Genomic DNA, 14,088 nt, shown 5'->3' with positions numbered 1-14,088 from the left:
CATAACTCGGACGCAGCCACCCCCTAAAGGAGTTCCCAATTTCAGCACGCTCCCTCTTTGATTGGCAAACTCTGTAATTAAAACAGATTAGAGCGGTCGGTGTTATTGTTTTAAAAGCGCTTTTTGTGCCCAACTGGTGGTAGCTCAGCCGGGTTCAAGGTGGGGAAAGTGCGTGCGCTGGAAAAGTGTACAATTTAATGATATGCATACATAATCAAACTGTATCTCCCTGTCTATATATACGCAGAGATCTATGATAATTGCGGCCGGATGAGAATACACCATTTAAATGTTGCAAAGACGCCAGGGCAGCATTAATGTTACATAAAAGCCAGCAAGAAAGCGTAATTTATTCCGCGCTCCAGCTCTTGCCGCGGCGCGAGCAGAAGCGGTTTCCCCGCTATAAATACCGGCGGGCGCGGCGGCACCCGCAGCCCGCTCCGCGCCGCGGCGGCGGCGGCAGCACCCCGCGCCGGGGCCGGGCCGGCCGTGGCGGCTCCGCGCGGCGCGGGCAGGGCCGGCGGCAGCGCGCCCCGTGCGCCGGCGGGGCGGCGGGCGGGCGGGCGGGCGGGCGGCGCCGGGGGAGCGGGCGCGGCGGCCCGGCGCGGCCCGGCCCCGGTGCCGGCTGTCAGGGTCCCCACCGGCGGTGATGGATCGCTGCAAACTTTTTTTGGCGGCGCTGAAATGTTGAAGAGCGGGGGGGAGCCGCCCGTGCGCATGTGCGAAGGTGTCCAAACTGACAATGCTGGAGAGATAGCGAGCCGGGATTGAGAGAAAGGGAGAGTGTGTGTGCGGGAGAGGGAGAGGAGAGAGGGAGAGGGGGAGCGAAAAAGGAGGAAAAGCTCCGGGAGGAAAAAAAAAAAGCCCCCCCCCGCCAGCATCGGCCGCGGGACTGGCAGCATGCGATCCAAAGGCAGGGCGAGGAAGCTGGCCGCAAGTAGGTGCAATACCCCTTTCTCTTGGCTTTTCACCCTCGCTCTCTGCCATGTTGCATAGACATGTCTGATGCGCCGCGGAGCTCGCAGGCAACCTGCAGCATCCCCGGCCCGGCCCGGCCCGGCCTCGGCCCCGGAGCCGGCCCGGGGGCGGCGGCGCGTCCCGGGCGCGGGGTGCCGGGGCCGCGGCCGCCGGGAGCCGGCCCGGGGGCTGCGGGGCGCCCGGCGGGAGGTGGGGAAGGAGTTGAGGAAAAGTTCAGTGGCGAGCGCTGGAAGTTGCTGCTGCTGCCGGGGGCTGGAGGGGGGGTCGGAGGGGGGGTTGCGAGCGGCTCCGGGCCCTATAGTGGGCGCTGTCGGCTGTCTGCAAGGGCTGGGGGCTGTGTGCGTGCGCGCGCGTGTGTGTGTGTGCGTGTGTGTGTGTGTGTGTGTGTGTGCGTGTGTGTGTGTGTGTGTGTGTGCGCACACCCGTGCCCCCGGGGTGGGGAGGGGGCAGCCAGCGGCAGGTCTGCCCCGGGCTGCGGGGGGAAGCGCGACCCCCGGGCACAGGTTGCGGCGCAGAGCTCGCGGGGACCCCGCTGGCCCTGCTCGCCCCGGCGGCTGGTCGGCTGCTGGCTTGCGCCAGAAAAAAATACTAAAAAACATTGTGTGTGTGTGTGTGTGTGTGTGTGTGTGTGCAGCCGGGTAGCATCAAGCCACAGCGGGCACGGGAGCGGTGCGCGCGTGGGGAGCCGCGCGGCTGCGGGGAGGCTCTGCGCGGGGCGCCCCGGTGGTCCCCAGCGCGCAGCCCCGCAGGCGCTGTCAGCCGCGGCGCGGAGCGGCCCCCGCGGGAGGGGCCGGGCGCGGGGCAGCGGGGCCAGCGGGAGCCGCCCGCCGCGCTCCGCTCCGCGCCGCTCCGCCGGGATGCGCGGGTGGACGCGGGGAGGGGGCCGCGGCGGGGGGAGCGGGGCCGCCGGACACCGCGGAGCAGTTCCCAGCCTGCTGGAGTCACCCGTTAAAAGTTGATCTAAATGTTGTAATTTCAGGCGCCTTTCCAGCACTTTTTGTGCAGTTTGGCCGCCCGAAGGTCTCTATTCTGCTAGGCTAGGTCTCAGCCATCGACACGCAAATGCCGATTTATTTAATTATTTGCCTTACGCTCACTCCATCTGTTTCTCCTTTATGATAGGGATCTTTGCTTTTAACTGCAGCAGTGTTTTAAAAAAAGAGGGAAGCAACAACAAAACTTCGCCAGCTTTCGCGTCCTATTTTAAAAGCAGCTGATGTCTTTATTTTCACTGACACATCTGGGCAAGTTTCACTTGAATTTTATGTCGGTTGCAACTTACATTCTCGACTGAAAAAAAAGGGCAGGCAAAAAAAGTCAGATGAAATGTTGCATAAGTTGCGTGACGTAAAAAGCATATGCTTATTTACTCTTTATTTGTTAAGGGAAAAAATAGAACAGCGTGGAAAAGGGGAAGCAAAAGATCTCCCTGGATCATCATCATCTTTTCTTTGAAACTTAACAATAACAGCCACAACCTGCATTTGATTAGGTGATTTAAAAGTGGATAATCCAGTGCACACAATTTGAAAACAAATATGTTACTAAATCTCCAGGTTACCATCCCTGCTTTGGGGCTAATTATGTAAAAAGAGTGTCACGTCCGCTACCAAACCATCAGGTTTTCTTTTCTTTCCCTTCCTTTTCTTTCACGTGTAACGTTGCAGGGCTGCTCATGCTGCCGCTGCTCTGCAGGGATAGATTTGACCAGTTGAAAAGTTTCGTCTTTGGGCTGCATGTCTTGGCTTTCGCTGCCGCAACAGCAGTTTCCCCAGACAGATGCGTTGCATTATATAATCCTTCAGTTACAATCCGCTCATAAAGGAAATCATATTTAAAAAGCTGGGATTTTTGTATTTTGAAACACTGTTTCTTTCCCCCCGAAGAGCGTCTCAGTTTCATGGCAAGTGGAAGGAGGGCTGTATGCGACCCCTGTAATTTAGTCGTTCAATAAGAGAAGTTTTCAGGTTTTCAGTTCGTTCTTTCTGAGCTGTGAAGAGAAAACATTTTGTAGCCTTCACGCTATTACGTGGAAAACCATATAAATCGGGATCAAATTCACTTCTTTTATTATTTCACTTTTACTTCTTTGTGCGTGAAAAAAAAACCCGCCCCGATTGTGTAATTTTCGCTAATATTCAGGAAAGCTTTTTGCTGGCAGTTAAGGGAGAATACCTGAAGAGCGCAGTTTCTTAGCCTCTCTGTAAAACTGAAAAAATAATTTTAAGGATTCCCTCCACCCCAAAAAATCAGAAGAAACAAAAGAAGCCACGCTGGGCATAGCCAGTGAATTTTTTTAACGTTCAGCTGCAGAAAGAAGGGAAAAGACGAGCTAGAACCGTTCTCCCTCGCACCCGGCTGGAAGGCAGGCGGAGGAGGAGCGGCGTGCGGAGCCCGGCCGGCGGTGCGGGGCGCGGGCCGGTGCGCGGGGCCCGGCCGCCGCGGCCGCGCTGCACCTGTGCGGCCGGCGCCGTTCGGGGCCCCGCCGGGGCAGCCCCCGGCCCCCGGGGCAGCTGCTTCTCTGCTCGGCTGGGGCTGTGCCCGCCTGGTGAAATCGTATCCCCGAATAACCCCCGCCCCAGCACGGGGCCGCTGCAAGCCCGCACGCCGCCGGAGCCCTGCAGCCAGCCCAGGGGTAGCCCCGAGCCACCCAGTAGCCTCATAAAGAGACAGAAGGTGATCAGATTAGGGGAACACACGTGAATAAGGAGGCACTTGTTACTTTTACACTTTATCACCACTTTTTTACAGGCAATTTAGTGCAGCCAAGGTAGATCCAGATCCCTCTAACCATCTGAGATAGTAAAATAACACTTTCCTAAGTTTCAGCAGGTTTTCCTGCGCCTGTAATTTGCCTCAGTCTAGTACTTAAAAGCCTTGATTGAAAAACAGAGCTGGCAAGTTTATTTGCCTGTTTAAGACTCTGTCCGGGAATTTGTTTTTGAGAAGGGAAATGTTTGCCATGTCCAGGCTCCCAGCCCTTGTAGCGAGGCTGTTTATTTGCCATCACTTTACCATTACCTCTGCCTTAGTGCGTCTTTATTGCGGTTGGCACTTTGTGTACATACGCTCCCCAGCCCTGCCGCCCGTTTCGCCACAGCAGCTCGCCGCAGTCCGGCCAGGCGGATCAGGCGCAGCCGGCGGCGGAGGCGCGGGGCGGGGAGGCGGCGCAGCCCGGCGGCGTGCGGAGACACCGCGCCTCGGCGCTGCCGCCCGGCCCCGCCGCTGCCCGCCGGCCGCTCGACCGGCCCTGGGGCGTCTCCGCGCGGAGCGCCGGCCGCGCCGCCCCCGCTCGGCTCGGCGCGGCGCGGCGCGGCTCGGCTCGGCGCGGCGCGGCTGCATCCCCGGCGCGGCGCTGTCCCCGGATGGCTTCTGAGCGGCGGGCTGCAGCACGGGAGGCTCCGGGGGACGGCCGAGACATTCCCATTATATGCCGGGCACATTTTCGCGAGGCACTTCATTAACCCTTTTCAGGATGGAGAGCGTGTGTGTGGCTTTTCTTCTTCTTTTCTTTTCTTTTCTTTTCTTTTCTTTTCTTTTCTTTTCTTTTCTTTTCTTTTCTTTTCTTTTCTTTTCTTTTCTTTTCTTTTCTTTTCTTTTCTTTTCTTTTCTTTTCTTTTCTCGCCTCTTTCTTTCTCTCTTTCTGTCTTTCTGTCTGTCTTTCCCTTTCTCCCTCCCTCTCTCTCTGTCGGCCTCTCGTTCTCTCGTTCACTCTCTCTCTTCCACGTCTCTTAGTCGGGGTCAGTAGACTTCACGGAATCCGGGAACAACTTTCTGCCGCTCAGGCCGGCGCTGCCGTTGCGGTGCTGAGCCCCCCTTGCTGAGCAGCCCCTCGCCTGCTCCCCACAGTCCTCCCGGCTGCTTCCCCGGCAAGGCCGGGCAGCCCGCGGTGGTGGGGGGAGAAAAAGAGACACAAAGAAAAAGGACGGTCTGAAAGGCGAGCTCGTTATTAATACAGCCTTGCTTGTAAATGAAAAATGTAACTCTTGTTAATTAACGCTGTTTACATGGGGTACAAGAAACTTAAGAAATGTTTCTACAAAGGGGAAGGAACTGTTTACAAAACTCTTTCAAAAGTGTGACATATTGCTGCAGTTCCAGCACTAAAAAGCCAAACACACTTACACGCCTTTGAAGTTGGCTGGCTGAGGCAACATTATTTGACTCGGATTCAGATATTGCTTGTGGGTATAACTAATGGCTTTTACCTATTTAGTGGGCTGGGAGGGGCGAGGGCCTGGGCGCCGTGGCCATTGGGTCCCTCCAGAGAGCCGAGCCTGGCTCCCTGCCAGCTCTGTACAATGTCAACATTGAATATTTGAATTCCCAGACTCTATTTAACAAGTTTCTAAATAAATAAACTCATTGTGTGTCTGTGTTTAAAATTATTTCACCTCTTTCATAAAAGCTACAGCATCTTATTACACTGGCCTCTCAGGCAGCTTTTCCCCCTTTTCTTTCCAAACAAACACAAACAGAGCTGAGCATATTTTTTACTGCCTTATATCTCTCCCTCTCTCTCCTTTTCTCTTTCTGTCTCTCTCCTCATGAAGCGTAAGCGGAAGCCACTCGGACACCCCACAAGGTACCTAGTGGGACTGCTCTGTGCACCATGCTATCTAATCAAAACTAAAAACAAAGCCAGGTTCAGAAAGTCAGTTAAATATTAATCATTTCTAAAAGGAGGCCCATGTGAGTGCCATTGCTGTAGCAGTGCCCTGTAGATACTCAATCATTTTGGCTGCTGTACCATAGGCAGGCTCCAGGGACAGCTTTCATTGTTGTTGCCATAAATGGCTATTAGTGTTCATATTCACCTATTCACCTAGTTATTTAAGCTCACATATGTGTGTATGTGTCTCTGTGTGCATGTGTGTGCATCTGTAACATATTCTTCTGTTTTTGGCATAGAGCTATATATAAAACCTGTATATATGGGAACACATACAGAGAGAAAGGCAGGTAAAATACATTTGGTATCTGCAATTGCAATTAATGTATGTACTTGTTTAGAGATGAAGGGTAGTATCTATAGATTTCTGGGGGTGCAGGCAGCCTGTACACCTGTGTGTGTGTATTTGTACAGGCTTTGAAATTTTGTGGACCTGTGTAGGGAGCACAGAGTTGATATGTGCATGCACCTAACCACTATATACGAGCCTATATGTTGTTCCCTGGGATACTTCCCAAATGCGCTAATTATGTCCTTCTGTGGTGGGAATATTTGTTGTAAAATATTTATTGACTTCACAAGTAAGTAAAGATGTCGAGACAGAGAAGATATTTCTGGCTGTCTTGGAGAATACAGTTTTCCAATAAAGCCATCTAAGTTGCAAAGAACAGGTACATAGTGTGGTAGAACAAAAGAAAAGCATTAGTGGTTACTCCAGCATGCTGGAGGGTGGATAAGAAAAGGGCATTGGGGAAGCAGAAGGAGTTTTATAAATCTCAGCTAATGAAGCCTTGTCCACAGAGATTGCCTTGTTTGCTGTAAACCAGTTTCTAAACAGATATACTTTAACTCTGGAAGGGCCTGTTCAGACACTCAGGTTTCCAACTAATAATTCATGATATTTGTTTATTTAAAGTTTAACTAGGTTTGCTGTCATTTTTGGAACAACTCAGTGCTCTTTTGCCATCATTTAATACAATCAATTTTATATCATTTTAGTTTAGTTAGGCAAGGAATGGCTTGTAGAGAGGCTACGAGTTCCTACATGAAGAGCAGAAAAAAGTTTAATCATACATGGCTTTTCAAACGAGCAAATATAAGTAAAATATTATCCAGCAGACAGAGCTAGAACTAGACAAACGAAGATTAGAAATACAGTTTGTATTTTAAGTACTGAAGGTATTTAACCATTAAAACAATTTACTAGAGAACTGGGTAGATTTCAACATCACTGGAATTCCTTTTTCTTAATTAAGGTTGGCTGTTTTTCTAAAAAGATATGAGCTAATCCAAACAGGAATTAATTTAGGGAATTCCTGTAGCCTGCATTATATAGGAGGTCAGAGCAGATCATTCCTCCCGGTTTTATAATCTATGCACCTAGTTAAAGCAGTACAGTTTCATATGTAGATGAGACCCAAGGCTGTAATCACAGGAATGCACTTTCAAAAACTGAACAGCCATTAAAAAACTGAGTTCAGTTCAGACAACAGAGAACGAGCATCTTGCTCAGAACCCACTGCAGTTTTGCGTCACTGCTGCTGTTTATACGTACGGCAGGAGGCCCTGGAACTGCTCCGATGCCGGGCTTGGGGATGCCCTGGCCCGTTGCGTTCAAGTGCCAAGTGCAGGGCGAAGGCCCACAGGTGGATTTTACAGGCAAGAAGGGAAGGAGAAATAGGATATACCAGTTGGGGGTAGGAGATGGAGAAGGGAGGAGGACGAGGGTCACAAAGCTGCAATTACAGAAGCTGGTTTATAATGGCTTTCCAGCAGTTTCCTGCCATACTCTTAACTCTCATTCGGTTACCCCTGCAGTTCTTAAAACCCAAACCAGGAACCAGACATACCGAATATAAATTGAGAGATGGACCAGACCATCAATAAGCATCAGAAAGCACCTCTAGGAACCCCGCCACTGCAGGGGCTGCATGAGGGAGGTGTTTGCCAGCAGGTGAGCTCAGCTAAGATACGCAGAGGTTGTGGAAGGAGATCCCTGTAAAGGAGCAGCTAGGGAGAAGAGGGTGGTGTTACCCGCAGAGCCATCCACGACTCTTTGTCTCTTTGCATTGCCAACTTAAGCATAAACATTAAAACACCCAGGGGATAAAGGAACCAGGCCTGATTGTTCGCTGACTTTATGCTCCCTCCCCTTTGTTTGCATTTCAGACCTTGTATCATCCTGGAACTATTTCCAGGCTATAGCGAGGCATAGTCCTTCTCCAGTGCTGTTGGAAGAAACGTGAGCCACACACTCATGTTAGAGGAGGGATGTTAGCCTGCAATGAATGTTGTATTTGGTGCTAAATATCTAACAAAGAGAAAGAAATGTGAGCTAATCCAGGAATAGGAGCTGGGAAGTGAAATACAATTCTTTTTATTTCAGGGTTTAATATTCTGGTCTGTTTCAGTGAAGCATTATCTTTTAAACTAGGATATATGCAATGACATAAAACCCTACTACCTTAAGGGAATGTCGAAGTTTGATCTACAAAATAAAGGAAATTCAAAGTTAAGGCTGAAATGTACCACATGGCCTCCGAGTCCCAGAAACAACAGGAGGCAAGGAAGTAGCTAAAGGTATGGTCTGTGCTTTAAAACTAGTCCAGCAACTACCGAGCCGCCAGTGTTCTTTGCAGATACATAGCACAGTTCAAGTTGTGATTTGTATTGACAAAAGAGAAGCTGACTCAACAAGATCTGTGATGATCTCATGTCTTTTTGGAAATCTTGGTTGAATTGTGATGGGCATGTGAGTTTTATGGAGGAAGGTTTGCAGGACTGGGCTTATTTTATAAAATAGAAACACTCTTTCCCCTTTGGCATTGACTCCTAGTGTTTAGAAAAACATATATCAGAGCAAAATTTCCATTCAGAAGAGAGATATACTAAAGTTACAGCTTCTTTTTTTAATGAAGAATTACTCATATGTTTGAATGTGTGCACTACTTTTTAGTCGTGTTTAGACTCTTAACTAAGCTTAAATTACCTGTAAAATAATATGTAGGATGGAAACTGCCACACAACTTTAGTCCTTGCTGCCTGACCCAAACCCATATTCCACTGCAAAGCAGTGCACTGTTCTGTTTCTTGATTATAATAAGTCTAAAACCAGAAGAGCAAGACTTCTATAAATAGGTTATTTTTGGCAATTGCATCACTAATTATGTATAAAATTTCAAAAAAATGTGAGTTCTGCCAGCTTGATCTCTGAGAGGGTTACAGAAAATGGAGAGCTTTGAGAACATTGTAATATCATACTATTTTGTCTATTAGATATCATTAGATTACTAGAATATTGAGAACTTCATCTCAACCAATCTAACAAATTTTTCCAGGTTTAAATTAAAAAATTAACCATAAATATATTTTGTATAATGCAATTTATTATGTATGTTTATTGTGTGTAATGGGAAAATGTTTGGTTTCAGATGATTTTGCTGCATAACATGTACGCTAGTGAAATTGTTTATACTGTGGCAGCCTGTAATGTAATTTTGAGACCAGTTGTGCTACACGCTACGCAAAGCCACAAGAAGGTATAGTCCTTAACCTGAAAAGCCACACAGGCAATGGCATGTTGTATGGCACATGTGGAACCTAAAATCTCAGCAAATGGTGGAAGAACTGAATGTCAGATAAAGCTAGAGGATATTTCAAGGCACATCATCTACTGGAGAAAGGGAGGTTTAAATGATACCATACTCTAGTAAGTATTCTTATATTAGTATAAGGTGGCTCACCTATGTCTAAGGGAATTTCCTCTGGTACCTGGGTTCGGTGTGGTTCCAGCAGTCCTGGCTGTTATAAAGCATCCCCTCATTTCAGTGGGAAAGGCAGGGTTTGGGTAAGTGGAGGATCTTTGCTCACACCCTTTCCTGACTCCAGATTTGCACTTCTGTAGCTGAAAGCAGGAACTAACCTGGTGCAGATAGCAAAATGATGGCTGGCCTTCAAGGAAACTGAATCTCAAATTAGGCACAGAGCCATTAAGTGCTACCTGAGCACTGGCCATCGGTTAAAACAATGATGCTGGTACTTAACAGTTAAGGTCAGACATCACCAAGTTTTCAGCAGGCTGCATGTTTGCATGTTGCTACTGTCAGACTATGTCATTCTGGGATGTTGTGTTTGTAAATTAGTCATACAGCAGCGAGTGGACAGCAGTGAGCTGTCTGCCTTGCCTTTCAGTGTAACCTATGTATGTATGTAAAGCCTGCTTTAGGGAACAGGGAGCCGTAGGAAGGATGGGGGGGTTCCTGTGATGCTACACAGGACAAATATCCCCTCTGCTGGGAAGCTGTGACAGGGAGCTGCTGTATTTGCAGAAAGCCTCCTGCCTCCTCCTCTGTTTTTTGCACGAAGTCCATATGGTGGGAAGGGTGAAATCATTCCTCAGTTTAAAAAAAACTCAAAAACCTCCCCCCCAAAGCTCCTTCACACATGTATTAACACCAAACTGGCAAAGTCCATGGAAAAGGATTTTGCATTTTGGAAGCAGAACTGGCTAAGTGTTCCTTGTGGGCCTGATCCCAAACCCACGGAAACTGATGGAAGTCGTATTGACTTCGACGGCCTTCAAATGGGGTCTGGTCAGGAGTAATCCACTTCCCTTCTTCCTCTGGGGGTTTTTATCAGCAGCTTTTACTCTGTGGTGAGACCCAACATGTGACGTTGTAACAGATACCTGGATTTACATCAGCGTAAATGAATTAGGTTGGCCCTATAATCTGGCCTCATTTAAGAGGCATTTTAGCCATTAGGATGAAATATGAACATTGCAGATGCAGGGACCACAGTGAATTCATGTATTAGTTTTCTACCGTACCTCATCATTCCCTATGCTCTTCAGGTCTCTCTGCCTGCTGAGGACCCGCTCAGGGCTGTGGTGGCAGGGTGCTGTGGGCGGCATTTGTGGCGCACAGGCAGCGTGGGATGGGGATCTCGTACCATGCCAATTCACATTATGCCTGGCCTGTGCTGTAGGTCTCCATTTCCCAAGCACTGCGGTTCTCCAAATAGCAGAATTTTTATTTTCTAAACAAATATTTGCTGCTGAAAGTACCTAGTACCTCTAGTAAGGACTGCTGAATGTATTTCATTTGATGACTCCCTGTTTCATTTCATAACAAATGGTAGGTGTGTGAGGGATGAGCACTGACCACTGGAAAAAAAAATCACCTCAAAAAGTCTAAAGCATGGCTTGAGTCACCACTGGTATTTTTATTTCTGATTTAAAAACCATTTAACCTTTCAGATATTTGACTGAAATGATAAACTTTTCCTCTTGAAAACTCTTTGCAGTTTGAACTTGGTATGGCCACTTTTTCACTACATTTTGCATATTTGCACCTTGGTAAGGAATTAAGCAATCCCTTTTGTGAGTTTTAAGCTTTCCAATTCTCTTTGTGGCTCTATATGAAGGAAGAAAAGGAAACATGTTTGAAAGAATTTTGAAGCGGTGTTTCTATTTTACATTTTTAGGTGCTCGATATATTTTTGGCTGCAAGCCATGGCATGGACTATCGGTCTAGAATACACAACACAGAAAAGCAGAAGGATATCATAGCTGTATCTGAGTTAAAAGCACTGCTTTATACTCTTGCTGTTTTTTGTTACCATTTTAGGATAATGATAATTTTCATCAATAATTAAGATTTGTTAATTGTAAAAGGAAAACAGTATTATATGTTTGTCTTGATTCTCTCGTCTCTTATAGTAAGCAATATCTGAGTAGTCACTGACTGTGTAAGTGATACCAAGCATGTATACTCTGCATGCACGAATAATTACTACTCAGTATTTTGTGGTGCATGGTATTATGCAAAACATAAAGGGACCAGATAAAGCCAGTGTAACTAAGAAATGAAGAACTGATGCGCAAGGGATGTCCAGGCCATGTCTATCAGAGAGATCTGAGGGAATAAAATTGTGTATTGTCTTTCACATCTGAGAACAGGCCCAGAAGGAGAGAAAAGGTAAAATTGTGTGTCCCGAACTAGTGCCTCAGGTGAAAAGCAATCCAAGACTGAGCCAGAATAGGTCCCACAGAGCTGGACCTAGAATGGTTGGAGCAGAGCTTCCCAAATGGTGGTATCACTAAGCACCATGCTCAAAGATCAGATGTGGAGCAGAACCCAGATTTATTTCCAACCTGACATTATTATGCATTATTACTTGAATTAAAGCAGCAGCCACAGAACCCAGGCAGGACTGGATGCCTATTCTGCCAAGCTCTGTATAAACATGGACAGCCTGTGCAGAGCTTAGAACCCGAGAAACACAGATTAAAACTCATGCCTGGTGCCCTACGTATGGAGTTACAGCATCACCGGAGGCAGAAGTAAAATTCCAAAAAGAAATGGATTAGGGGCTGTGTCGTGGTAGGCTTCCCGCTTGTACAGTGGTAGATGTGCTTCAGCTCTAATCCCAGTAGACCTCTCCTTTACCAGCAAATGGCCCCCCTCACCCCATTTTAGACATCCCTATTATTTTTGGCTATGTCTGTAACCTTCAGCGATCAAGCTGCATTAAGCTATAGTACCCTTGCAGCACCACCTACTTGCTTTCAAAGAAAATAGTTCCGAGATTCGCTAGGAAGGAAGAGGGCAATACAGGCAGATAATCCGGCACTATAAAATCCATGGGTTGTGGTTCCAGCATGCTTTCCGCCTATGTTCTGCAAGAGGGACTCGAGCTGTGTGGCTGGCAAGTGCCAGCAACCAAAATGTCCCCCAAGCCTATAAGGCTTATTAAGGTTCTTTTTAAGTCTGTGCCAATAAAAAGGGTCCATGCAACCTCTGAGTGAGGCTTCGTAAGCTTAGTTTTATGTTCGGATAATTTGGAGCCAAACCATCACAGATTTCACATAGAGAAATACCCCATGGAGCATCACAGACGGTGGAAGAAATATACTGAGGAAAGAGAGGACTGATAATTTTATGGCTTTCCTTGAAGTTCGGCAGTAAAATGGGCTTTATTTAACAACCTCCTTACTTCTGATTGCCATTTTGTTACCAGCACAATGATTTTAAGTTTAATTTCTTGTAAATATGGAGAATCTTTGGAAACCAAGGCAATAACACTTTGCACACAGTACACAGGGTTGCCTGGGGAAGAAGTACTACATGCTGCTAGTTCATGTAACTTGCACCCAAGTACAAAATGTTTGATTTTGGATCAGGCTGCTGGGTAGGACATTCCAGTGGCACCTAGAGCCACTATTAAAAGTTCTCTATTGAGCCAAGCATGGCTGGATAGCCCTTTAAAGGAAGAGTCCTCTTAAAGCCAGCTGGATAGTTTGATCCAGATTCACCCATGGGGAACATGCATTTCTTTTGGAGGGTGAAGTATTTTTAATTTGAAACACTTTTAGGTGGCCTGTTTTTTTACATATCAGGTGATTATTACAATCTCAAAGCTGGTCTTCCAAAACTGAGTCTATTAGACTTCTCCCTTAGCCTTTTGGCTGAAGTATTTGGGTGCATCTCTCTAGGTACAGAATTCCTTTGATGAGATTAACAAGATAAGCCTCTGCTATGTTAACTCCTCACTTGAATAGTTATTTTACATGCAGCATGGTTCATCTTTTAAAAATACACTTTGCAATGTAATAATTCCCACCCACTTTTCTTTGGGAAATCATTCATAGAAAGAAAATTAAATGTGGTTAGGCATTAGAGGGAATACTGATGATACACGCAACAACTCAAAGTATTGAGGGAAGTGATTATGGGTATGGGAGAAGATGCCATTATGACCTTGGCAGTTTGCTTATTAGCCACTAACTCATGGACATTTCTTCTTCCAGTTATAACTTGTCTAAGGACTCGGATATAAGCTTAAAATCTCTTTCTTGGGTTTTAAATAGAATTTTATCCTGTCAGTGCTCAATTTCAGTAGCCTGAATGAGAACAGGGCATGCGACTAACACTGTGGGAAAGGGGAAAAAAAAAGGAGCAAGAGACAGTGAAAAAAGGAGTTTCCATTTTGATGACCCTATTTCCTTTTCAAAAGGCTGTCCCTCCTGTTGTCACAGTGTACTTAGTAGAGCAGGAAGAATAAGAAAATATTTGATGTCTTTTTACCTGCTTTGTTTATGCACCTTGTGCATATGACAGCCAGTAACCATCAAACTAGTCCTGACAGCCTTCCGTATTTCACTGAAAAGAAAGGGCTATCTCTTGCTGTCAGCAGTGAAAGTAGCACCGGAAATAAGATTGAAGCGACCAGATGGTAGGCAGGTACGATGGGGGGAGAGCGGGCTGGGGAGATGGGACATGCTTGATGGATTGCTGTCAGACCTCTCAGCAAAAGGAGGCAAACAAATCAGTTTCTGCAGCACCTTTCTGCACAGGAATATTAAAGTAATTCTGATCTAAGATGATTCATCTGATTTAAGAGATGATTGGTATTTTTCAAATACTAAATATGCCCTC

At 47.0% G+C, this 14,088-nt stretch overlaps 1 protein-coding gene across 5 annotated transcripts in view; it reads left to right on the top strand.

Moving 5' to 3' along the window:
• Window positions 1-704: 704 nt before the first annotated feature.
• The window catches only part of MECOM (MDS1 and EVI1 complex locus), a 363,383-nt gene continuing 349,999 nt past the window's right edge, over window positions 705-14,088 (top strand). For 4 of the 5 annotated variants that reach the window (XM_064516591.1, XM_064516589.1, XM_064516590.1 and 1 more), the window contains exon 1: window positions 705-937. In XM_064516591.1, coding sequence (XP_064372661.1) covers window positions 901-937 — 37 coding nt within the window. In that variant the 5' untranslated portion in view covers window positions 705-900. The remainder of the gene's footprint in view (window positions 938-14,088) is intronic. The other variant, XM_064516593.1, reaches the window with a different exon arrangement.

This window comes from Dromaius novaehollandiae, chromosome 9, assembly GCF_036370855.1.
Source record: "Dromaius novaehollandiae isolate bDroNov1 chromosome 9, bDroNov1.hap1, whole genome shotgun sequence".
NCBI classification, from domain to species: domain Eukaryota; kingdom Metazoa; phylum Chordata; class Aves; order Casuariiformes; family Dromaiidae; genus Dromaius; species Dromaius novaehollandiae.
The sequence above is the reverse complement of the archived record's forward strand: the minus strand, read 5'-3'. Positions and strand labels throughout refer to the sequence as shown.